This window comes from Chanodichthys erythropterus, chromosome 3, assembly GCF_024489055.1.
Source record: "Chanodichthys erythropterus isolate Z2021 chromosome 3, ASM2448905v1, whole genome shotgun sequence".
NCBI classification, from domain to species: domain Eukaryota; kingdom Metazoa; phylum Chordata; class Actinopteri; order Cypriniformes; family Xenocyprididae; genus Chanodichthys; species Chanodichthys erythropterus.
The window spans coordinates 23,926,624-23,952,776 of record NC_090223.1 but is presented as its reverse complement, the minus strand read 5'-3'; the positions used below and the strand labels follow the sequence as shown (position 1 = coordinate 23,952,776).

The following is a 26,153-nucleotide window of genomic DNA, read 5'->3' as shown; positions in this document are numbered from 1 at the left end:
TTCTTCATCACTGCCCCTTTGCCACGCTATTGAACTCTGACGTAATCAAATAGTAATTCCTCCCACGTCATTGCGTGTTGCATCCCAAAAGATATGAGGTCTTTCATAATATTTTTCTTAGCCTTACTCTTAGTGACCACTATTGAGGGGTAGGTTAGAAGTACACATTGTTCAGTCATTTCACTAGCCTATTTTATTATTTAATTGTGAGAAGAACAAGTTTTTGTTTTGCTGATTAGTGTTCATGTATTTTGTGCATTGACTGACATAAAACTATTTCAGTAGCGTGTCTTGAAGAATTTTCAGTCTCAGGTGACATAAATAATCAACAGAAAAGGGACCCGTTTCATAGAATAACCCACAGAATCAACAAGCCACCGTCAGAGATGGTCACAGGTGACATTTAAGACCAGGACAGCAAAATGGCTGTAGCTTAAAATAGTAAACAAATAGAAACCGTCATTCACTTACTTAGATAAACAAGTCAGTCCAGATAACATGCCACGGGGGAATGGACATTGAATGGTTTAGGGTTTAGTTTATGTAAATAATTCCTTCAAAACATGGATATCTTGACATCTGAAGCGTCTTGCTGGATGGTTTACAGTAACAGCTGGTTTAATTTTTGTTGTGTAGAAGCCTATTATGGGGAAATGTATTCCATATGGAGTACCTCATTGACCTTTTGGCATAACAATAAAAATTACCATGGTAATAAAATTAAAATAGTAAATTTGCCATGGTAATGAAAATAAAGCGCAAAGTATACTTTTTACACGTACATGAGGGTCAGCACACAGTGTGCGACGCGTATTTCGTCATCAAAAGAGTATGTGCGTACTGTACGTGCACCGATGGATATTTGTAACATGCATACTTGTACACAGAGGTCGCACATGCGCATTTAATTTTTTTTTGCAGTAATAGTTTATCCACAAGGTGGCAGCTGTGCCCTAGGGGTGTCGATTTAACAGGTAATCAAAGAAAAACTGCATAAACAGAACAGATCTGAACACATGCAAGCTACAGCGACAATGCGTACGAGTCAAATGAAGTATACTTTGCCGGTTTGTGCGTTTCGACTGTGCGCGTACACTAGCGTACGTGTAAAAAAATAAAAAGGAAGTATACCCAGGGCTTTACAAGAACACCATGGATGTCTGGAAGGTAGCTTGTTATTAGCGGCACCGGTGGCTGTTAAGTGAACTGCAGTCAGCAACTTATTGCTTACTTGCATACTTGCTGTTTAAAGGCAGGAACACACCAAGCTGACGGACGGCCTTCAGGCAGTTTTTGTTCATCAGCCAATTAAATTTTCTCAGTGTGTTCCGCATCGTCGGCTGAAGTTGGTCCTCGTCTGCTTTTTTTTGGCCGATTCGACATGTTAAATCGGCGTCGGAGCTCGTTGGTCTGTCGGGCCATCTGATCATTCTGATTGGCTGTTCAGATACTGCCACCTGGTGGTACAGAAAGGCATTTCATCTCACACAGGCGCAGAACGGACGTGCTACTTGGCCATTGGCTGTCTAGCGTTGGTTTGGTTTGTCAGGGCAACTTTGGATACATGCGCTGCCGACGTGAGCCAACTCTGCAGTCTGATTTCGTCGCCACTTTTCGTCTGTGTCGGCTTGGTGTGTAACACACAAGACACTGAACGTGATTCAAGGCTCCCATATACGTATCCATATAAGTTATTTATTCTTTCTTTGCTTAGAAGTGAAAAGTTGGAAATACCTTTACATCGAACATCCCGAACTTAAAAAATTTAAAAATAAAAAAAATAAATAAAAAAGATTAACTAAGATGAAGAATAAGTAAATAAAAACATACACAAATAAATTTATTAAAATAAAACATTTATTACAATAAATTAATTGATTTAAGAATTGTAAGAAAATAAATAATACTTCTAAATAAATAGTGCATCTGGACTACAGCACAGTATTGTAGTGAGTAGAGGAAAAAATAATAATAATAATGTGACCAGAGGTGTAAAGAGTACTTGAAAACCATACTTGAGTAAAAGTACTGATACCTTACATCGAAAATGACTCCACTACAAGTTACAAGTCACCAATTCCAACACGACTTGAGTAAAAGTCTTAAAGTATCTGATTTTAACACTTAAGTATTTTACTCATGCTGAATGTAGGTTCAAAGATGCACTTTTCCCGAGAGACATGCCAGTGAAAATAATTGATTTGTAAGATGAGAAATAAAGTTTATTTTCTAAAATCAAAATAAAACTGAACCTCAGTGTTGCAATAAATCAAGGTCGACACAACAGCCTTTTAAACGTCTACAAACTCTCAAGTCTCAGTTAAGCTCAAGTGGCCATAAGTAAACCAATATCCTTCAAAAAGGTCTTGTCAATGTAGTGGATAAATAAAACAATGTTAAATAAAATTTAATAGTCAAAGTCTACTGTATGTGCTGGTTTGAGCCTCATCACCATCTGCAGTCATTTCCTCATCTAAAAAATAAAACATCTGTGATCAGCAACTACCTGCTGGCTGCTAATGCACTTAGATTCACGGAAAGTACATTGGCAAGTTTTGGGTGAGTAAAGGCAAAAAGATATAGTTCCTTCAACTTCACTTAGATGGCGATATAACTTCTTTATAGCAGAAACAAACTGCTGCAGAAATTAATTGTAATTGCATTACTCATCACAAATGCATTGGAGTAAAAAAGTACATTTACTTGCTCAAAAATGTAGTCAAGTAGAGAGTAAAAGTTGCCAATATCTTTGATACTCAGTACAACAACTACAAAGTAGACAAAAAGATACTTAAGTACAGTAACTTATTACATTTACTCAAATACTTTACACCTCTGAATGTAACATAACAGAAACTAACTATTCTCCAAATACACATATTTATAACATTAATTTTCACAGTATAAATGTGGTCTTTACACATGAAAATATATAACTGCCTTTTAAATTTTAGGACAGGGTCCCTCGCACCCGGATGATCGTATTTGGGGGTCCATAATGCATCTAAAAGATTGAAAACCTCTGTTGTAGGTGAGCTGAAAGCTAATAATAGACAAACTGAAAAGAATCATAAGCGAATTCATGCCCTCTAGTGGATCTGCAAGACTGCTGCAGCTTTCCTCCGGTCCGCTGGGTGTCAGTAAGGAGTGCTGCTTTCTTAATCCTGCTTCCGCTCTCCGTCCGTCCGCCATCACGCTTCTGTCATTGCAGCGGCTTGATCCTTGAGCAGTGAGTATGTGTCGAAATTCAGTCATTTATTAAATATTACAGCGCCTATAGTTTTTATTTGATTAAACCTTGAGCATGAGTCTTTATCTATCATGTTTGTAAGAAATGGCGCGGTTTTAGGGTGGTTATTTTTGTCTTTATCTTATATTATTCGTACGCTGACCTTGTCGCCTTGTGTGCATTTGAGAAGGCTTTTCATTTCAGTTGTTCTTATCAACCTAATTTCTCTAATCAAAATAGAAAACAGTTAAACTTTTGTTATAAATACTGTTTAAATGCGAAAACAGTTTTTCAGTATACTACATTAGAGGCATTTGGTTGGTGTCCTATGTTGTTGTTCTGTGTTGTTGTTCTGTGACTCATTATATGTAGGCTACTTTTTGAATATGTTATGTGTCTTATATGTGGATAACGATCATTATGTGCTTGGGTTAATAATTATGGTATTTAATGTCAGATTGGACCAGCTGGCCCTACAATTTGCTTGACATGCAGTTGGACACAGTTTGCTTAACTTGTGAAAGATCCTGTATTTTAATTAACCCTGTCTTCATTAATGTGTTTGACAGGAGCACAAAGATGGCAGGCCGACGTGCAGCTGTAAAGGCCATTGATTGGCTGGCTTTTGCGGAGAGGGTCCCACCGAACCAGAGAGCCATGTTTAACAGCTTGAAGACCCGCAGTGACGCCATCACAGCAAAGTGAGTCTCTACGTGACTGCATTTGAAGGACATGAACTGCACAATTTCTAGCAGGTTGTTTATGTTGGAGTGATGTAAGCTAATGGTTTTAAATATATGCTGGTTTTATGTTTTGAACCCAGTAAGGGGTGAATCTTAAGCCATCCTAATTGTGCCCTTGAGCAAAACGGCATAGGTCAGGTTCAGGTCAATGGACTGAAATGAAATTTCACAGTAAACGGTATTAAACAATAAATTATTATTATCATCAGTTAAAGGTGCAATATGTAAGACAATATGTAAAAACTTTGCAGTAAAATATCCAAAAACCACAAGGCCAGTGTTATATATTTTGTTTACTTGAGTATTTACAATATCCCAATGTTTGCAACTATTTGTAAATCTTGAAAATTGCTATTTTAACCAAGGCAATTGCGTCATACCTGCGTTACCCTCAGTTTCCGGTTTTATTTTGTAGAAACCATGGAAACACCAAAGGCGCTTTAACCCTTTGAGCGGTACGGTCCCACATATGGGATTTTTATTTCTGTGCCCCTGAGCGTACGGTCCCCACATATGGGATTTCGAACGTTCAGCGACGTCACATAACTGCCAGATTCAAACTGTGCTTTCGCGCTTTGGCTGTGAGACGGACGCGCGCAGCTGTTGTCTCATACTGCAGCTATGCAGTGTTTTCAACCACATAACATTTCTTTTAAGGTTTCAGACATTTAAATACGCATAAGCACCATTAAAACAATATATTTGGAGTTTATAAAATGCACACTGATGTCAGACATCAATGGAAGCAGCAATAACAATCCATTCGTTTACAATTTGCCGACATTTATTCATATCAGACACACATAATGGGCCCAAGTAACTACAAAGTTTACTCTATTACTCTTCCAGTTCACCAGCCACTTATTTGCATATATTTTGGGAGAAAATGATGAATTCACCTGCTGTAAATCCGACTGACAGGACTCTGCGAACTGTGGGGCAAACTAAGATGGCGGCGCCCATCTCGCATTATAGATCAAGATAAAGATCATTTATAAAGGCTTTTAAATGACAAAACGCACTCACTCACATATTTGAGGATCGGAATATCAGATAGTTGATAACATGGTAAGCAAGTTTGTGAATATTTTAAATAAACAAGGAAAAACTAAATAATAGCGATCCATCTGTCATACAGTGTTATTGTTGCTGCGCTCAGCGCTAATGACACGCAAGACGCGTCGCTATGGAAACATTAAAGGCAAATGTTCTAAAATAACGGTCGCCTTAAAAAAAAAACCCACTCTGGGGGGACAGTTAGAATATTTTAAACTCACGATCAAAAGGGATAATATTTACATGTTTTAATAGGCAAGGGAACAACTGTTTTAATATATTTATAGACAGAAAACTAATTGTTGTTATATAGCTCAACACATTTAGTCTTATTGTTTATATCTAATTTTCTAGATTTTTTTTGCAAGTACCATGCTTTACCATGCCTCAGAGAAAAACACTATTTTGTCAAGTAGCTAACATAGCATAATCAGATGCAGCTTTATTTTTAGTAACAGTAATACAGCATTTTTTCCATCATACAATACGTTTTAAAATTAATTGTATGCCATTTATCAACACAAGCATCTAGCATTTATTAATATGATATTCTAAAATCGATCTTACTGCAGTGTGTCTCGAACAAGTGTCTTACAGCATCCGCCGAGTGAACGTACAGAGAAATGTTTAACATAATTTTCAATACACTCATATGTATCCAATATGATAAACAGAGCTGCGTTACCTCATACTCATGACGGGAAAAGCGGAAGCGCCGCCGGCGACTGTGTCATAGGCAAGGCAAGGCAATTTTATTTGTATAGCACATTTCATACACAATGGTAATTCAAAGTGCTTTACATAAAGAAGAATAATAAAAATAGAACATAAGGAATAGAAATAATAGTAAAAACAGAGAATTTTGCTATCTGGATGGATGAGCTAAGAAGTCTCAGAGTTTTTTGTTGTTGTTGTGTTGTTGTTGTCCGTCAGAGTGGATCTAAACGGATCTATCCATCAGGGCCGGCTCTAGCCCTTTTGTTGCCCTAGGCGAGATTGCCCCACTTTTTCAATTGTTTTCAATGGGAACGCCACGTTTTTTAAACGCCGAGAGCATAACGAGGCGCTGAGAGCTCGGCGTTTTTTACTGGTCGCCTCGAGTTGAAGAATATTCAACTGAGTAAAACGCTGCGCTCATCACTGTCACTCTTTAGCCAGCCGTCCAATCAGAGTGGAGGAGGGGCGGGACAAATACAACACCGACCAACTGTCACAACATTCTTGCTGTACAAAGACATGGATGAGAAATTAATATTGCTGCTCTCCGAAAATACATAGCAAAGTAATTTCACATTGTCAACATTTTAAGTCTGAAACAAATTACCTGCAAAATCAGTTATAAGTAACAGTGCCGCGGATATTCCGTATCATAGCAACAAAGCGTCTCAACGGAAAAAAACGCTGCACAGCTGAAGCGCTCTCAAGCGCTCACAGACGGGCGTTTTAAGCAGAGCGCCTAGCGTTTTCAGCTGGCTAAAAACGGTTTGGTGGACACACGGCCTAATGGCTGAGATGAGAAGATTTACCTCTATACTGGGTTTTCTTTTTTTTATTTTTTATTTATTTTTTTTTTATTTAACCTTTATTTAACCAGGAAAGGTCCCATTGAGTTACAATAACTCTTCTCCCAGGGAGTCCTGGCCAAGACAAGCGGCCAAAAGTTTCAATACATAAAAAACAGAACATAAATTACATTATACACCACACAAAAAACGTCAGCAAATACAAACATACAATTGTATAAATTACCTAATTAAAAACAATTGCACTGTTCAGTCAGAGATGACTTTAAAAGGTTTTTAAAACTATTAATAGATCGGAGTGACACTAGATTTAAGGTATTTTGGAGTTCATTCCAGGCATTTGGTGCATAAAATGAGAGCTTTTTGCCCTATGGCTGTTTTTGTTAATGGAATACTTAATAGTAATTTCTTTGACGACCTTGTCTTGTAAACATTATTTTGGTAAATTAGTAAATTTGAAATATAAACAGGTAATTTACCCATTAGTGCTTTAGCAATAAAAATCAATAAATGTATTTTCCTTCTGAGGGAGAGGGAGGGCCATTGTACAGTTTCATACAGAGTGCAGTGGTGAGTCCTAGCTGCTGCACCTGTAATGAAACGTAAAGCCGAGTGGTACAGTACATCTAATTTTTTTAATAAAAGTGAAGTAGAGTGCATATAAATTAGGTCACCATAATCCAAAACTGATAGAAATGTGCTCTGCACCAACCTTTTCCTTGCTGAAAAAGGAAAGCACTTCTTTAATCTAAAATAAAAACCTAACTTGGGTCTAAGTTTTTTTTTTTTAAAAGGCTCTCAATATGGACCCCAAAAAAAAATTTATCATCCAACCAAATTCCTAGGTATTTGTAGGAAGTTACTCTCTCTATTGGAGTACCACTTTGTGTTAAAATAGTGAAATCTTCAAGAGAATGTGAACGTGTAAAAACCATTAATTTTGTTTTTTTAGCATTTAATACCAACTTTAATCCTACCAGAAATTTTTGTACCTGACTAAAGGCAGACTGTAAGTTATAAATTGCTTCCTTCAATGACATAGAAGTGTACAAAATAGTATCATCTGCATACAGATGAGCATTAGCTTGTTTCAGATGCAAACCTAAATTATTTATATAAATGGAAAATAAAATAGGGCCCAAAACTGATCCTTGAGGAACACCCATTTTTACTTCCAGCAAGGATGAAGTACAATTATCTAATGCCACACACTGAGTTCTACCACTCAAGTAATTAGAAAACCACTTTAGCACATTGCTACTAAAACCTATGTTTTGCAATCTTTGCAGAAGATGATGGTCAACAGTGTCGAATGCCTTAGATAAATCAATAAATAAAGCAGCACAAGACTTTTTGTCATCTAGAGCATTAACAATATCATTCATAACAGAGGTCACAGCCGTAATTGTACTGTGTCCTTGCCGGAAACCAGACTGAATGGGACTTAAAATACAGTTGTCAGCTAAAAAATGTTTTAGTTGCTCATTTATTAGAGACTCAAACAATTTAGCCAAGACAGATAGTCTGGAGATCGGTCGATAATTGTCTAAGGCTGACGGGTCTCCACCTTTTAATAATGGGAGGACAAATGCAGATTTCCATGACTTGGGGATAGAACTACTGTATAAACTAAGATTAAAAATGGAGGTAATAGGATCAGCAATCAAGTTTGCAGCAGCTTTAAGAAAATAAGGCTCAATCTGGTCTGGGCCAGCAGACTTTTTACAGTCCAAGCCTAACAGTGCCTCTCGTACTTCAGAGACAAATATAGGAGTCAAGTTAAAATGATTTAAACTTACACTAGACGAGTCTGTGATAGAGGTTACACTCTCTGCAGAGTTGGTTTGAAGTGCCAACTGAGTAACTATTCCTGCATTAATAAAATGCTTGTTAAAAGCGTCCACTATATTTTGTTTACCCCTTACTTCACCATGACTTGCTATTATAACTTCAGGGATCGTGGGGGGTGGCACGTCACCCGAAGAAGATCTAATTGCTTTCCAAAATGTTTTGGGGTCATTAAGGTTTTCATTTATTAAATTCAAATAATATTCACTTTTTGTACTTTTTATTAATCTTGTGCATTTATTTCTTAATACCCTATAATTTAACCAACATGTATCATCATTATTTCTTTTTGCTTTGATCCATGCTTCATTCCGTTCTCTAATAGCTGTTGCAATAGTCATTAAACCAAGGATTATCTCTACCCCTCACTCTATATCTTCTAATAGGGGCATGCTTGTCAACTATGGCTAAAAAGGTCTTTTTAAAATAATTCCAGGCCAGCTCAACATCATCCATATCACAAATTAAGTTTAAATCACTCTGATGGATTTCATGAAGGAAAGCTTGTTCATTAAAACATTTATAATTTCGTTTAAAAATAAACCGTGGCTTGTTTTTAGTCAATTTGCAATTTCTAACACAGACAACCATACAATGATCACTGACATCATTACAAAAAACACCAGTAGCCAAGTACTTATATGGAGCATTAGTCAAAATGACGTCGATTAATGTAGATTTGTCCATACGTTTTGGATTTAGGCGTGTAGGTGACTGTACTAAGTCGATGAAGTCGATAGCCAGTCCCAGTTCAAGTCTCCTAGGACAATATACTCGTTAGGCAATTTATGCAAAAAGTCAGACAGCAGGGCAGTTGCTCCAGCTGCAGCCGAAGGTGGGCGGTAGCATCCTACCACAGTCAGAGAAGCGCCATTGGGGAGATTTAATTTAATGGCACATAGTTCGAAGAATTTTGGCTTTGTTATAGATTCAATGGAGCAACATTCCAATGACGCCTTAGCATATATGGCTACTCCCCCTCCTTTACCCACACGATCCGTCCTGAAGAGATTATATCCTTCAATGTGAATCAATACATTTTATCTTCTTGCTTTCTCCGTTTTTTTAGTCCCTGTGCACCGGAGGGTTTATTAGACCGCTTCATTTTCTTCATCAGCTGCGCACTTGCCTAACGTAACGTAACGGCGACCCTATAGGGCGCCCGCGCCCCCAACATATTTGTTGCCCTAGGCAACCGCCTAGTTCGCCTATAGCAATCGCCGGCCCTGCTATCCATCATAATAAAAGTTCAGCTGCTCTTGAGGCGTGTGTTGTGCAATCGCTCCAGCGGCCTCGTTCAGCTCCCACAACACTCGGTCCTGCACTGATTCATACTACAGTAACGTTAATAATCACATCCATGAACATGATTTCTTCCTGAGTCCTATCCCGATTGTTTCCACCGGCTGTGAGGTGGAGACCACATGTCCCAAGATTCCGCGCTCAAACTTGGTGTCATCAAGCTACACCTTTGTTTTGAATAGACCTCTAGTGACCTCTAGCGGACAGAAAATATTACATATTGTACCTTTTAAAATGACATTCTTTGAACAAATTAAATGAACAAGTGCTTTATTATAACAAACTTGAAAACATTTGTTATTCAAATTTCCATAATCAAAAATATATAGTCAATTACTGATTATGGATAAGATTAACAACTTATATTTATCATCAATAATTTATTAAAATTAATTCTGGTTTGACTTTTAATTCTTGTGGATTTTATGATTTAATACAAATATGCTATTGAAAATAGTGGTAATAATTAATGCATAAAACTTTAACAATTTAAATAATGTTTTTATCCTATTATGTTTTGGCAAAGTGCTGCACAACAGATTTACTAAATTAAAAATGTACTTTTTATTGTTAATAAATGCAGCCTTGGTGAGCATAAGAGACTTTTAGATTTTAAAATGAATTATGCCAAACATTTGACTGTCTGTCAAGGTTTTTAGATATAGATTTTGCAAACTGAGACTGAAATTTTGTATCAGTCAATTATAATTTGTGCTGAACCATGTTTGCTTGCAGACTCGCATCCTTGCCAGAGAAACCGGCTCCTATTGACTGGAGTTACTACAGAACTGTTGTGGCCAAAGCAGGCATGGTGGATGAGTTTGAGAAGAAGGTGAGATCCAGTGATTTCTCTCTGAGTCCATCTCTTTTTCTGCAGTGTGTCTTATAGGATTCTCTTTCTACCTGTCTCTCTATCTACAGTTCGCTGCACTGACGGTTCCTGAGCCAGTGGACACTCAGACTGCAAAGATTGATGCCCAGGAGCAGGAGTCTGTGAGTCTCCCTTCATACTTCGGTTTTTCTTCTTCTCTTAGAGTGTTTATTTTATTTTATTTTTTTAGAATATTTGTAGCTCCAACCAGCTCCAAAACACTTGTCTGAAAGTTTCTAGTAGGCTTGCTGCGATAGTCAGTGTCACCGGTGTTCAGCCACAACACGGGTTGCATCGCTTGCCCACCACAGCACTGTCCCCCACATCATCGTTTTGATTTTTCTATAGTAATAAAAAACGTTTAGTTCAGTTAAAGAACAGACACTACAATTAAAAACTGAACGCATCTGCTCAATGCAGCGTGAGCCAAACAGACCAGCAGCAGGAGTCAGTTTTAATTTATCACAAGTGAGGAGCTGACCGACAAGATGATTGCTGAAAATTTTTGCAATATTTTGGATTTAAACACAGTGCTAATGGGCAACTTGCAAAGGATTAGTTCTGTTTTTCTTGTTGTGTTTTTCATTAAGAATAACCCACCATTCAAGCAGTTGTCGCCTCTGAATTGGTGCTAATTTGAAAGCGAAAGTAAAATCCGCACGGGCATTCGTAGTCTATTGGTGCGGAGCATTTTTAGTTGGCTCAATTTCCATAGGAATTCATTGAAAACACTGGCTATGAATGCCTGTGGCAGTGCACATTTTACTTTTGTTTTATCTCGATTTTAGTGGTTTTAAAAGCGAGGTGCAAAAGATGATACCGGTATTACCGGTGTTGTCACACATCAATTAACCGGTGGGAACGTATCCTCACTGCCACAACCCTAGTTTCCAGTAATCATGAAGACCTTGATTAGTTGGTTCAGATGTGTTTAATTAGGGTTGGAGCAAAACTTTGGTGAGTTTGACGCCCAATTTTATAATAATGTTTCAATATTTATGTATAAAAATTGATGTATTTGCTCTGCAATGGCTTGAAAGGTCCAATCTAATGTTCTATCAAAAAAAAAAAAGTTTCATCAAGTATATGATCTCATTTGAACCGTTTCAAATTTTGAAGAAAATAGACTTTGATCATGTTTGGAGGTTCTCACTGCTGAGAGAACCCCAGAAAAAGTGATGCAATTTATTGATTTAAATTGTTGTTATTCATGCTTGACATGATGACTATTAGTAAGTATATATGAAAGGTCATAAAATCAAGTTTAGGCATGTTCACAATCATGTCAACTGTATCTGGGCCAAATTTTGTGTCAATATCTCAAAGCAATCAACAGTTCTGACATTTGGAACCATTGTTGCCTTTTTTTATATAAAGTCCAAAAACCCCTCCAAACAAGTGATCTGAGTGGTTTACTGAACTACTTGCATGTGAAAACGCCATAGTAAAACATAAAAATATTCATAATTACATAGAATAAGTAACAAGTAGCGCTGTTTCAGTTGTGTGCATGGTAAATCAAGACCTGTCAGTCTGAGCAAACAATCTAGTCCAAGCAGCAGGTCAAGTCACTTTGTGAAGATTTTCTCAAGGTCTACGCATCATGTTTATATTATCGTTTAAATCGAGACAACCTGCTCCAAAAAAGATGTGCGATTTACTAATGTTTCGTGAAGTTACAAAGCAGAACATGGTGCAAAAGCCTCATCTGTATACCATTTACATTCACATCGGCAGCAACTTTTGACGTTGTCAAATTGAGATCGGTCAAATTTAATAACTGCCGATCGAGTCATAGAATTTGATTATTGGCCAATACCGACAGATCAGAGCATCCCTAATATTAATAATTCGGTGAACATTAAGTCCTTTTGCAAATCAAAGCTTGAAGAGATCAGAGTTTTGAATCAAACTTGCTCATTTTATTGACAGGTCAAAGTGTGTCATTCTGAAAATACAGGGAGTTTTACTGTTCCAGGCCAAATTCAGGGCATTATTCTGTTTGGTTGCATATAGTTAAGTTTTTCACATCTTTATGTTGTGTCTCTTGATGTATTCAGAACAAAACTGCAGCTGCTTACTTGGAAGCATCTAAAGCTCGTATCGCCGAGTATGAGAAGGGGGTAAGTTCAACCTGAACTGTCACATTACTGTCACTGTCACTGTCACATTATGAGTGTCGATAGTCATTTAGCAGTTTTTTCCAGTCTATCTTGGCAAATTATTCTGCACGTTTCATGTTTGTACAGATAGACCAGAACTTGAACCCATGGCTTTTATCATGCATTTATGATCAATAGTGATTGCTTACTGAGCCATTTTACTACTGAATAATCGGCTGACAACGATAGAAGAAACCAACATGCACAAAAATTAACATTAAACAACTTCTCATATAATACTTATCTAAATAACGTTTTCCCATAATACTGATTGATTGATTGATTTCATTCATTAATGAATTAATTGTGATTTGATAAAATTCACAGTTATGAAACATTTCAATCATTTCCCCCCTCTGGTTGTTTGTCATTGGCAGCTTGAGAAGTTCAGGAATATGATTCCTTTCGACCAGATGACCATAGAGGATCTCAACAACACCTTCCCAGAGACCAAACTGGACAAGGCAAAATATCCATACTGGCCACACAAGCCTATTGCCGACCTGTAATTTATTAGCATCACCCAGAGCTTCAGTAATAAATCTTTATGAATCTGAGGTTGCTCTGTATAGTCTGATCTGAGTAATGCTTCTGCTGTAGAAGTGATTCCAATCGTGAAATGACTCAATGTTTTATTTGTGAATGGAAATAAAAAATAAATTGTTTAAATAATGACATTTTAATTATTTTTGCAAAAACAAAAGTAGATCTTATTGCTAATAGTGTATATATTAAGCCATGAGAAGTTAAACATTTTGTCTTCCAACCAGAAAAGGGTTTCCGTAAAGTATTAACCTTCTCAATAAAACTCCTGCAAATGCAATGATACCAGTGTTTAATGAAAAGTGCGTTTTATTAATGATAATCAGAATGACTGAGGACCATTGCTGAATAGAGACCCATGTTAAATGTATAAAACTGAGCATTGCTGATTGACAGTAAACCTGGCTCATAATTATGCTGAATACTCGATTCTAAGTAAAACCATTTAAAGGAACACTACTTTTACTACTTTTCTGGACATTGAAGGTGGTAATTTCGTTGCTTTCAATGGAGGATAAAAAAACCTCTCAGATTTCAAAGTATATTCATTTGTGTTCTGAAGATGAACAAAGGTCTTATGGGTTTGGAACGATATGAGGGTGAGGAATTAATGACAGAATTTTCAGTTTTGGGTGAACTAACCATAAATAGTTCCATTCGGTTTAATCACTGTTCTATATTAATGCTCTGCTGTCATTGAAGCACATCTCGCACAGAAACATTTAAAAGCACAGAAACTTAATGCTTCTATTCATAAAATAGCTAGATTACATTTCTCAGCAATGAGGAGATACCTCTGTTTCTGAAGAGCTCTGCTTCATTGTTAGTAGAGACTGCACAGACGCAGGTAATTCACACACGTGTCTCATCTCGAAAATTAATTCAAATAAATGCTATAATTCATTAATTTAAATAAATGTAATCTTACGCACTATACCTTTGTGTCTGATATAAAGCAGGTGGAATGTTAGATCTAACAAGCCCTAACTCACGAATCATTTTTATACTTCTGGTCAAATATTGTGCTGCATACATCAGTAACAGCTTTAAGTTGTCAATACTGGCAAATCATAATGGTATAAGCGGGATAATCCATGGCTGGCTGTGCATTAAATGAGTAGTTGATGCTTCACGTTGGGTGGTTCTTTGCCTTCATGTCTTGCATTAAATTTGTTTAATGCATGCAGTAGCTAACCGTCTCGCTGCAGTTTTAGCTTGAGAAATATGCCAATTTGCAGTTAACAGTAGTGGCCTAAAGTGATGTCCGGAGGGGTATTTGTTTTTAAAGACCCTACAAGTTTGATTAAACCATCAAAATATGAGAAGACTACTTAATTTTTTATTTTTAGAAAAAAAAAAATGTAAATATGAGGGAAGAACAAAACACTAAACTGGTGAATGTATTTTTCTGACAAAATTATTTGGCAAAAAAGGCAAAATACAGCTACAAGTTGTATTTTACTCTGCAAAAACAAAATGTATAGGAAAACAAAAAGCTCAAAGGAAAAGCACACATTGACTACAACATTATCAGTTAGTATTTCAATGGTTCTCTCTTGTTTTTACAGAATTTCTTTGTAATATGACAGCCTGTCCAAAAATTACACTGCCCTCCAAAAGTTTGGAAACGCCCTAGAAAAGTAGGGTTTTGGACAATATTGGCATGAATCCTTTTTAATTTGTGATAATTTTGCAATTGTGAAAACATATTTTATTACATAAACAGTTTATACATAGAAAAAACTTACATTTTCGATTCCTCAAAATATCCACCATTAGCAGCTTATCTGACCTAAACTGGGTTCTGATTGGTTCATTGTATTCTAAACTTAGTTGGCAATCAGTTGTTGAAGCTATTAAGATGTGCTGACCCAAAAATCTTTTACAAACCTGGGCAAGTTTAAACAAGTAACCAACCATCACAGCTGGCAAAGGGGCATGTCTGACTTTGACATGTATATATTGCCATTATTATGTAATCAAAATGAAAATTATTATTGCTGGTCTTCAATGATAATGTCAAGTTACTGTAATGTATTTGCACCAACAAATGATAAGGATTTATGCTGATATCGTCCAAAACCACACTTGGCCAGGGGTGTTTCCAAACTTTTAGAGGGCAGCGTATGTTTCATTGCATTATCACAAATAATGGATTCTAAGCACAACTACAACAATATGCTTACAAAATCTTTAATAATATTTGAATAAATGTTAAAGATGTCAGTTTTCCTAGGCCGGACATCACTCTTGACTCCTGCTGTATGTTGTATTATTGCTACATACAACAGAATCATTTTGCAAACAAGCTTATCCTTATAGATCAAATATATAGTGGAGAAAAATATAAATGAATAGGTGGCACCTCCCTATTCGGCAATGGCCATTTTAACTACAATGTCCTTTTGAAATTGCCATTTATTAATAATGCACTACATCTGCCTTTCATCTGATCACACGTATGCTCTGCTCCAAAACATAGCATGTTCAGAATAGCATACTACCATATTACTTGTACTATTTCTGTAGCAGGCCTATACAGTATGGTGTGCATACAAATGTTCAGTATGGATGAAGTACCTGGCTCACCCATTACATTTACCAAGCTATGCATTATAAAAGAACAGCATTAAGCATAGCCCTGACTAGATGATCAGCACATTACATGAATTTCTTTTACTGAAAAATAGTTTTATGCTCATTTTAAGCCATTTTTTACCTGAAAAGACTCAAAAGGACGGTCTAAATTAAAGACGGTGTAATCTAAATCATATTACACTGGAAATGTTATACAAAACTCAATGAATTTTCATGCATCAACTAAATTGTTTAGACGTCTTTGATTAATGTTCACCACTGTATAAAAATGATGAATTGAAATTGGACCTGCACAGTGAGTGTCTTTTATGTGATGCTTAGCTTTAGTCATGGCTGCTGTCTCAAGTCCATATCATAAACCTTCATTTGTCATGCTCGGAAATTTGAGAAAGCCCAAGTCCTTTTGGGCATAAAATATGTACTCTCGGTATATGTGTGTGTGAGACTTTCTTCTGCGGTAATGCTTAAGATTATAAATATGAAGCTTCCACTAAAAATACCCATTTGTCTAACATTTTTCATTTCCTTGGCGATAACCCATCAGAGCCTTTCAGAGTCTTCTGCTCGCTTAAACACCAGAGGGCGCAGTGGATCTTTCTATGGCTGGATGTGAATACAGATGTGGCCTCTGAAAATTTCCTATTAAAAAGCAAAGTCTGCACAGTTCCTGGAACCTTGGATGTGTTGATCATAAAATGTAAATCGGTGAACATAAAAATGAACTTGAACCCAAATCCAAATTATAATTCAATCCCACCATCTAAAATATGACCTGTGAAGTAATCCTGGGTTAAAACCTGGTACTGATGCAATATCCTGTGGCTTAACTGGCACTAGTTCAGGAATTTAAAAAGCTAGATGGCATGAAAATGTATTCAAAAGGGGGGAAAAAAACAACCTCCGAAACCAGTAAGCCATGTGGTATACAGTGATTTTATTACTTGTAAAATGCAAGACCTGTATTAGCTTATTGCTATGCTATTGGGCACAATAGGTTTTATAAAATAATAATAATAATAATAATAATAATAATGGTAATCTCTGACAAATAACCATTCGAAAATGTTCTGTAGGTAACAAAGTTTTAATTAGGTTGTTAGTAAATCCCCTCAATGTTACTTTATGGTTATGAAAAAAATACTGTTTATAGAACGTAAAAAACAAACAAAATAGCGAAATAAGAACGATACATATGATCAAAAGTTTGTTTTTAATGTTTATAAAGAAGTCTTTTCTGCTCATCAATGCTGCATTTATTTGATCAAAAAATACAGTAAAAACAATAATATTGTTAAATATTATTACAATTTAAAATAATTGATTTGTTTTTGAATATATTTGAAAATGTAATTTATTCCTGTGTTCAAAGCTGTATTTTCAGTCTTCAGTGTCACATGATCCTTCAGAAATCACTCTAATATGATTTGATGATCAAGAAACATTTAATTTTATTATCAGTGTTGAAAACTGACAATATTTTTTATATTTTCATTGTTGAAAATATTATATATAATATATATATATATATATATATTTTCAACACTGAACATATATAAAATATTTTCAGTTTACAACACTGATATAGTTAATATTATAGAACAGAAAGTAGGTAAGTGGATCCTCTTGGAGCTGCTATAGAACATTTCCACTTACGCACATCATTGTAAGTAGGGTATTCATGGCATCTGACATTCCTGAGCAGATATACATGTTATAGATAGCAGAGGTTGCGGGAATTTTTGGTCAGCACATTTTCCAGTTTAAGAGGGACGTCTGTCCACCCATAATCAATCTCCGAGCTCACGGCAGCTAACAGCAACAACTGTTTGAGCAGCCAGGCATTCAGTCAGTCAGTGAGAGGAATGTCTGCTAATATATCTGAGGTTGTGTTCAGCGTGGCAGAGCATGACCTTCAACAACACGGCCAGAAATATGCTCACAAATGACTCTTTATCTGAGAAGACCATTCAAAACAGTAATAACAACCCAGAAACAGTAGCTGCATGGTATTACTGAGGGAGATTTAAAAGTCTCATCACATCTTGTGGGCTGCTTTTCATTTACTATCACTACAACATTTCATATATATATATATATATATATATATATATATATATATATATATATATATATATATATATATATATATATATATAAAAGCATTTCAATGAAATTCACATTTTATGCTTTATATTTGAAGAACTGAAGCATAAGCCTTTTAAAATCACAAGAAACACAAATTTTTTTGGACTCAGATTGGAAATGTAATCTTACCAAAACAGACATTAAGTGAATATTGTTATATGTATTGATGTTTATAAGTGCACTTAATTGTACTGAATGTGCACTTGTCATGCAATTCAGATCCTAAAAATATATTTAACAAAAACTGTGTTGGCTAACATACTATAAAGTACATGTAAAGAACTGGATTATAATTTTAACTGCAGTGTGTTATTACATTTAGGTCCGGTTTCACAGACAGGGCTTAGATTAAGCCAGGATTAGGCTTTAGTTCAATTAGGACATTTAAGTAGCTTTTATAAATATGTCTTAGATAAAAACATTACTGGTGTGCATCTTTTACGGATATGGTGAGACATGGGCGAGTGATTTATGTACTCAATTTCCCATGAAAACCATCCCGACAGATATAATATATAAACACTTATAATAGGCTTACCAAAAAAGACAAAAACATGTTTTGGAAGAAGGATTGATGATGCATTGATTTATTTGGAACAAATAAAAGTTACATAGTGTACCTTAAATTGTAAATAACATGCAATTAAGTGTGTGAGAACATTACATTCAGTTTGCACTTAAGTATATTCTTTTAAAGTGTATTATTACCATAATAAGTAAAGTATGCTTAAGTGTAGGCCTACTCCTTTTGCTTTTTATTTTCTAAAAGATTCTTGCACAATCTTTTCATGCACATGAAACACAAAAACTTCTCGTGTGTCATTTTTATGATTATGGCCCCATCACTGTTGTTTACCCTTTGCTCATAATTTACTGCTTATTGTGTTTACTCTTCCACCTGCTGTATTTACACACCTGCAGGTCGTCATTGTTTGCTTCCTTTGGTCGTTTTCCTTGCCTTAGCTCATTTCTCCAGGGTCAAGGGGCCTGATCTTATACAACCCCAGAGATGTTACTGTTGCCCACATGAAGAATATAAATGTCAGGATTGTGCATATGTGCAGCAAGCACCACTGACAGTGCGTGTGCATATGTGTGGGACTGTTGTTAAGATGTACTTTCCCTCTGCTCAGCCATTCTTTATACAGCTGATGATTCAGCTGTCACACACACACACTTGTCCCTTTTCACAGGGTTGTCATCAGACCGGGACACGCCATAGATAGTGTAATGATAATGATCTGATCATTTCCATGTCTCAATGCTTCTGCCGATAAGTTCCTGTTTCAACAGTGTGACACATCTCAGACCTGACACTTTTTAGGTGAGATTACTCATGTCCTGTCTAGTAGGTGTTAGTTTGAGCTTTGCTCACTTTATTTCGATAGTCACTTTAGACTTTCAACTAAATATAAGTAACTTTGCAACTACATAGCAGCTACCAGTCGTTAGAGTATTACAACACGAATTCTGGAAATGGTGGGACTTTTTTTTTATTTGAATAAAATGAAAACCAAAAGACTTTCAAATCACATGAGTCAATATTTTATTCACAATAGATAGAACAAATGTTTAAACTGAGAAATTTTACAATTTTATGCACAAAATGAGCTCATTTCAAATTTGATGCCTACTACAGGTCTCAAAATAGTTGGGACGGGGGCACGTTTACCATGGTGTTGCATCTCCTCTTCTTTTCAAAACAGTTTGAAGACGTCTGGGCATCGAGGTTATGAGTTTCTGGAGTTGGAATTTGTTTCCATTCTTGCCTGATATAGGTTTCCAGCTGCTGAAGAGTTTGTGGTCGTCTTTGACGTATTTTTCGTTTAATGATGCGCCAAATGTTCTCTATAGGTGAAAGATCTGGACTGCAGGCAGGCCAATTCAGCACCCAGACTCTTCTACAACGAAGGTTTTGCATTGTCCTGCTGAAATACATGCAAGCTGCCCATACCGTATGCACTTATGCACCCCCATAACATCAGAGATGCTGCTTTTGAACTGAACGCTGATAACACGCTGGAAGGTCTCCCTCCGCTTTAGCCCGGAGGACACGGCGCCCGTGATTTTCAACAAGGATGTCAAATTGACATCTGACCATAGAACACTTTTACACTTTGAAACAGTCCATTTTAAATGAGCCTTGACCCACAGGACATGATGGCACTTCTGGACCATGTTCACACATGGCTTCCTTTTTGCATGATAGAGCTTTAGTTGGCATCTGCAGATGGCACGGCGGATTGTGTTTACCGACACTGGTTTCTGGAAGTACTCCTGTGCCCATTTAGTAATGTCACTAAAACAATCATGCCGACGAGTGATGCAGTGTTGTCTGAGGGCCCAGAGACCACGGGCATCCAATAAAAGTCTTCGACCTTGTCCCTTACGCACAGAGATTTATCCAGTTTCTCTGAATCTTTTGATTATGCACTATAGATGATGAGATTTGCAAAGCCTTTGCAATTTGTCATTGAGGAACATTGTTTTTAAAGTATTCCAAAATCTTTATGCACTCTTTCACAGCTCTGCCCATCTTTACTTCTGAGAGACTCTGCCTCTCTAAGACATCCCCTTTATAGCTAATCATGTTGCCCCCCTGCCAACTACTTTGAGACCTAGTAGGCATCAAATTTGAAATGAGCTCATTTAGTGGATAAAACTGTACATTTTCTCAGTTTAAACATTTGTTATGTTATCAATGTTCTATTGTGAATAAAATATTGGTTCATGTGATTTGAAAATCTTTTAGTTTTCATTTTATTCAAATTTAAAAAACGGAATTCGGGTTGTACTAAACTGTCTGCTTACACTTCCTTTTGATGCTCCCTCAACAGACATTCTACTGACTAAGTAACTTTAGGAACTTTTGCACCTTTTTATAGTTCCTAGAACTATTGGCAGAAGTACCTATTTTTTTCCGTGTCCGCACCACAGGAACTAGGAACAATTTTAGTTCTATGAACTAAACTAGCTCTTACTTTAGAGTAGGGTCTAACCCGGCTCAATAGACCTATTTTGTGTTTGCAATAGCGATGATGTTTTTGTGGGCAGAGCTTACCTAGTGGCAGAAAATGACAGTTCTGCAGTAGCAGTCTGTGGAAGCCACAGAATAAAAGAGTAAAAAAAAGAGTAAAAAAAAAAAAGTTAATTTCGAGTTTTTATCTCACAATTCTGACTTTCTCACAAATCCGAATTTGCGTCTCACATTTCTTAGAAGAAAAACAGAATTGTGAGATATACTCCTAATTCTGACCTTTTTCCCCTCAGAATTGTGATGTAATCTCACAATTGCGAGTTATGAAGTACACATAAACACGCAGTGTCAGAATTGTGAGATAAAAATTAAAATTTAGCTTTGACATCATGGGAATAAATTACATCGTAAAATATAATAGAAAACAGTTCTTTTCTATATTTATTATATATTTTAAATTAAAAAACTTTATTTTGTTACCTACCTCCCCCCGCTATCTCCCTCCCTCATTTCTTACATAAGTGGCATCAGGCTGAAGAGTTTCTGCAAACAGAGCGCTTTTGTTGTGCTGGAGAAAACAGGCCTGAATTTCATCAGGTGATCCAGTGATTGCATATAGAGACCCATGAACCTGTTTGCAGTTGGCTACCGGCCTACATGACTAACAGTAGTAATTTGTAGCCTTTCCTGGCAGAGAGATGAGCCAGTGAAAGATTGGTTTCCTGTAGGAGATGACACTATTGTTGTCTTTTTCTAGTGGATGAGACAAAGGATTTGTTATACATTTCAGACTTGTTAGAACAGTAGTTATCAACTGGTTTGGCCATGTGATCCACATTTTCCCATCGTCATTTAAACATGACCCGGTTTTTGGAACAAAGCAAGTATTTCTCAAAAATGAATGACACACAAACACACATACCGTTTGACTGCACATACACATAAATTGTAAGAGTATCACTAAAAAAGTTAAACAATTTATATCATACATCCATTCATACTAGTTTTTTTGTCTAGAGTGCTGCGCTACGAGCACAGTATAACCTGACAGGACAGGAAAGTTTTTTATGAGGTGAGAGACTTTTTATTCTTAAGTTACTGAAAAAACAAGAAGAATCCCACACATTTTCTTCTTGTTTTTTCTGAATTTTGACTTTACTGGTCTTCTCTCCAACGCACCTATCCATGACCTACAGGTGTGCGACACTAATTGATTATTCCTAAGTTACTAAAATAATTGGGTCAATGACGTGATGGGTCTTTTTTTTTTTTTTTTTTTTGTCTAAAGGCCTTAATAATAATAAAAAACAAAGATATGACATCCAAAGTATGTAAGGTAGTACAAATAGATCACTTTTATTGAATCCAAAAGGTTTTAATTATATTTTGCTACATATAAAGGTATATTACAGACTTTGAAGCCAATACAGCCATTTCATTTGTGAGTAAAATATCTTAAAATGTAATAAATGTATATATTTTTTATTCTGGCATGATTTTATAACATCATATATCAACATAGTGCAAAATGGTATTAAAATTATGTGTAGAAGTTGTTGCTTTGTTATGAGAAAGAATGTCCAGAAAAATTCATTTCATTTATGTCATTCGGAGTAACCAATATAAATGTAAAATTCTGGATCAAGTCATGCATTCAATATCATGTGACAGGATGTGACATCATTCAGACACCTGCAAAAGACCGCATGGTCATGAAGCAAAGTAACTAACTCTCTTTTAACTATTTGAGAAATTCATGTTTTCATTTGCTCATACACGTCCAGAAACAGGTTATTCTGTACAACCGCTATAAAACATCGAAAATGTTGTAATGTTTTAAAAACTTGTACTAAATATAAAATGTTTGAGTCTCATTTTGCTAACTAGCTAGATATTAGCCTGTTAGCATTGTTTGAAAATATTATCATTAAGTATAACCAAAAGTGTCATTTTGGTAAAACCAAATTTTTGGTTGAACCGAATTACTTTTTTTGGTGACAAATTTTGTCCATCTTGTAAAAAAGGACAAAAGCAGTGTTAATTGATTATAAAAACCACTTAATCTCATTGTTAACACTTATATCTCCATTAGTTTTCCATTAGTTTCTCCATCGCATATAGCCTGACAACGTCTCATCAGACAGCAGATACTGGATCAGGACAACGTGTTTTTCTCAGGCACTCTTTACTTAAACTACATTTAAGGCCTAGTCCACACGTACACAAGTATATTTATTTTTTTTAAACGTTTTTTATAAAGTTTTTCCTCCATTTAAAAAAAACCGCGTCCACATGAAAATGCAAAAACACACTATGAATTGCTGTCAAGAGCATGCCAAACCAACAGGTGGCAATATAACCCTAGCCGTAAAGCCATGTTGGCCAATCAGAAGCCTGAAATAATGTTTATTAACGCTTCCGGTTCTGACGTCACAAGCCGTCTACACGACAATACTGCAAAAATCTAAAAATCTTCACCCTGGCAGGATAAATTTGATTTCACGATAATGATATATATCACAATATCGTTATTTTGTGTTGTTTTGTGTTATTTCTGTTATTAAAAATAAGAAAAAAGAAACAAATTTAACAAAAAAAATCAACAGAAATAAGAATTAAATTAAGTTTTCAGGTAGAATAGGTTTATTTAACATGTAGTTAGAATTAGTACAGAAATGTAATCAAATGTAAAAATAAAATAAAATATTGCACAGTCTTCACTATATGAATTAAAAATAAGTGTATTCTTATTAAAGCTAAAAAAGTTATTCAGTCAAGAGCAGTATATTAGAGCATATTAGGCTGCTGTCACTTTAAGACCAAAAGCACAGATCCATTATACTGATGCACATCCAGTTTACAACCAACTGTTTTCTTTCACTTGACACATAACGACCTATGTTTACATAAAAACTCCACATGGGCATTTTGACAATACTGCACGTGTATTCAACCATTCAAGCACAATAAGACGTGAAAGAGAACTAAATCAGTGATCATTAGACATTTTATACCACGGTAACAATATTTATCGTCATACTGCCCAGCCCTACTTACAATTAAAAACTTGTACTAGTACTTGTCGAACACAAATCTTATTTAGTGTATTCTATCTCTCTGCTTTGCATCATGTAAAGCATGGCCTTTTTTTCTTTAATTGAAAACAAAATATCAGCACTAAAACAAATATGTGTCTTTTCAAAACTGATATACTCGTTCTACGACAATCACGTCACACATCTGTGGAATGGGATCAATATCTCTGTCAATGTCTTTCAACCCCCCACCTTTCCGTCACTCTCACTTTGTCCTGAAGCAAACAACTCACATCCGCCTCTGTGTGGCCCTCCGTCTGCAGTTTCCATCTATCAATCTCCTCGTCCATTGTGCCTCAGAGAGACCCATCCATCATTACAGCCCGTCCGCCTGCTGTTTCCTGCTGAGCCCAAACCAACATTGTCACCTCACAATGGCTGTTGTCTGTGTGACACTGCTGTGACCCCGTCTGCCCTTATTCTAATGACTGAATTTACCCTGGGTTAGTTCAGGTCCACTCACATCCTCTATGAAGTGGTCCGGGTCAGGGTGGGCCGCTTTGGTTGCCAGGGACTCCGTTAGAGCAGCGGCAACACCACAAACGCTCTTTACTCTGAACAAACAGCCGGCTTTGCACTCAGACTCAGACGCTGATATTTAAGTGTGGAAGAGAGATGCCTACTTCTGAATTAATGGAGACATCGTTTCTCTACAAATGCTAATGTCTGTAAACTCATCAGATTTAAGATCTGGGAGAATCTCAGCTGAGAGTCTAAACTGACACCAATGCACTTGATTAAATCAAAATGACAGTTCTGTCAACGTTTACTTGCCCTCCTGCTGTTCTAAACCCGAATGTTCATTTTGAACTATTCTAATAGTTTAATAAAAGCACTAATTAATAGTGCTTCTGTTAAACAGCAAAATGTTTGTTAAAATTCAAATTAACAGAGCTTTAAAAATATGTACGAAATATGTACAAAATGACACCATAATTATGGGTGGCCAAACACACTAGTGTAATTGGGACTAACAAATGTAACTGTCCTGGTTTCATGGATTTCAATGACAAAAGAAAAATAAAGTGTCCACAATGTCCTTCTAGATATTGTAGCCGTCTCAATTTATTCTGTTATCATAAAATGTCCATATTCTGCTCATTTTCTAAGCACAAACAGCTTAGCTAGTGAGCTAATACTGCTTCACGTGCTATCTGAAATGTCTTACTTCCTTCTGAAGTTATGATTACGAGCTTTAAAATATTCTAACTGTCCCCCCAGAGTGAGTTTTTTTTAAGGCGACCGTTATTTTAGAACGTTTGCCTTTAATGTTTCCATAGCGACGCGTCTTGCGTGTCAGGAGCACCGAGCACAGCCACAATAGCACTGTATGACAGATGGATCGCTATTATTTTGTTTTTCCTTGTTTATTTAAAATATTCACAAACTTGCTTACCATGTTATCAACTATCTGATATTCCGATCCTCAAATATGTGAGTGAGTGCGTTTTGTCTTTAAAAACCTTTATAAATGATCTTTATCTTGATCTATAATGCGAGATGGGCGCCGCCATCTTAGTTTGCGCTGCAGTTCACAGAGTCCTGTCAGTCGGATTTACAGCAGGTGAATTCATCAGTTTCTCCCGAAATATATGCAAGTAAGTGGCTGGTGAACAGGAAGAATAATAGAGTAAACTTTGTAGTTACTTATGTGTGTCTGATATGAATAAATGTTGGCAAATTGTATTTGAATGGATTGTTATTGCTCCTTCCACTGATGTCTGACATCAGTGTGTCTTTTATAAACTATAAATATATTGTTTTAATGGTGCTTATGCGTATTGAAACCTTAAAAGAAACGTTATGTGGCTGAAAACACTGCATAGTATATGACGAGTTGCGCGCGTCCGTCTCGCAGCCAAAGCGCGAAAACACAGTTTGAATCTGGCAGTTATGTGACGTCGCTGAACGTTCGAAATCCCATATGTGGGACCGTACGCCCAGGGGCACTGAAATAAACATCCCATATGTGGGACCGTACCGCTCAAAGGGTTAAAGGGCAGGGATCATGGAGGACACCGGATTTATTGGGAAAATCTTATTAAAGCCAAAATGATGTTT

At 36.3% G+C, this 26,153-nt stretch overlaps 1 protein-coding gene across 2 annotated transcripts; it reads left to right on the top strand.

The window, feature by feature from the left end:
• The first annotated feature begins 3,097 nt into the window (after positions 1 to 3,097).
• atp5pd (ATP synthase peripheral stalk subunit d) lies at positions 3,098 to 13,406 on the top strand. Of its 2 annotated transcripts, none has more exons than XM_067372218.1 (6): positions 3,098 to 3,233; positions 3,799 to 3,930; positions 10,437 to 10,533; positions 10,623 to 10,694; positions 12,633 to 12,695; positions 13,112 to 13,406. In XM_067372218.1, the coding sequence occupies exons 2-6, from the start codon at positions 3,809 to 3,811 to the stop codon at positions 13,241 to 13,243; spliced, it is 486 nt and encodes a 161-aa protein (XP_067228319.1). In that variant the 5' UTR covers positions 3,098 to 3,233; positions 3,799 to 3,808; the 3' UTR covers positions 13,244 to 13,406. The 2 variants fall into 2 exon arrangements, with proteins under 2 accessions (XP_067228319.1, XP_067228328.1); XM_067372227.1 differs by having other exon boundaries at positions 3,114 to 3,229.
• Positions 13,407 to 26,153: the final 12,747 nt, after the last annotated feature.

Bases quoted from the DNA above. Each gene is read 5' to 3' on its own strand.
- atp5pd (XM_067372218.1), top strand. From the start codon at position 3,809: ATGGCAGGCCGACGTGCAGCTGTAAAGGCCATTGATTGGCTGGCTTTT. The intron at 3,931-10,436 runs GTGAGTCTCTAC...GTTTGCTTGCAG, and splicing joins AGTGACGCCATCACAGCAAA to ACTCGCATCCTTGCCAGAGA. The intron at 10,534-10,622 runs GTGAGATCCAGT...CTCTATCTACAG, and splicing joins TGGATGAGTTTGAGAAGAAG to TTCGCTGCACTGACGGTTCC.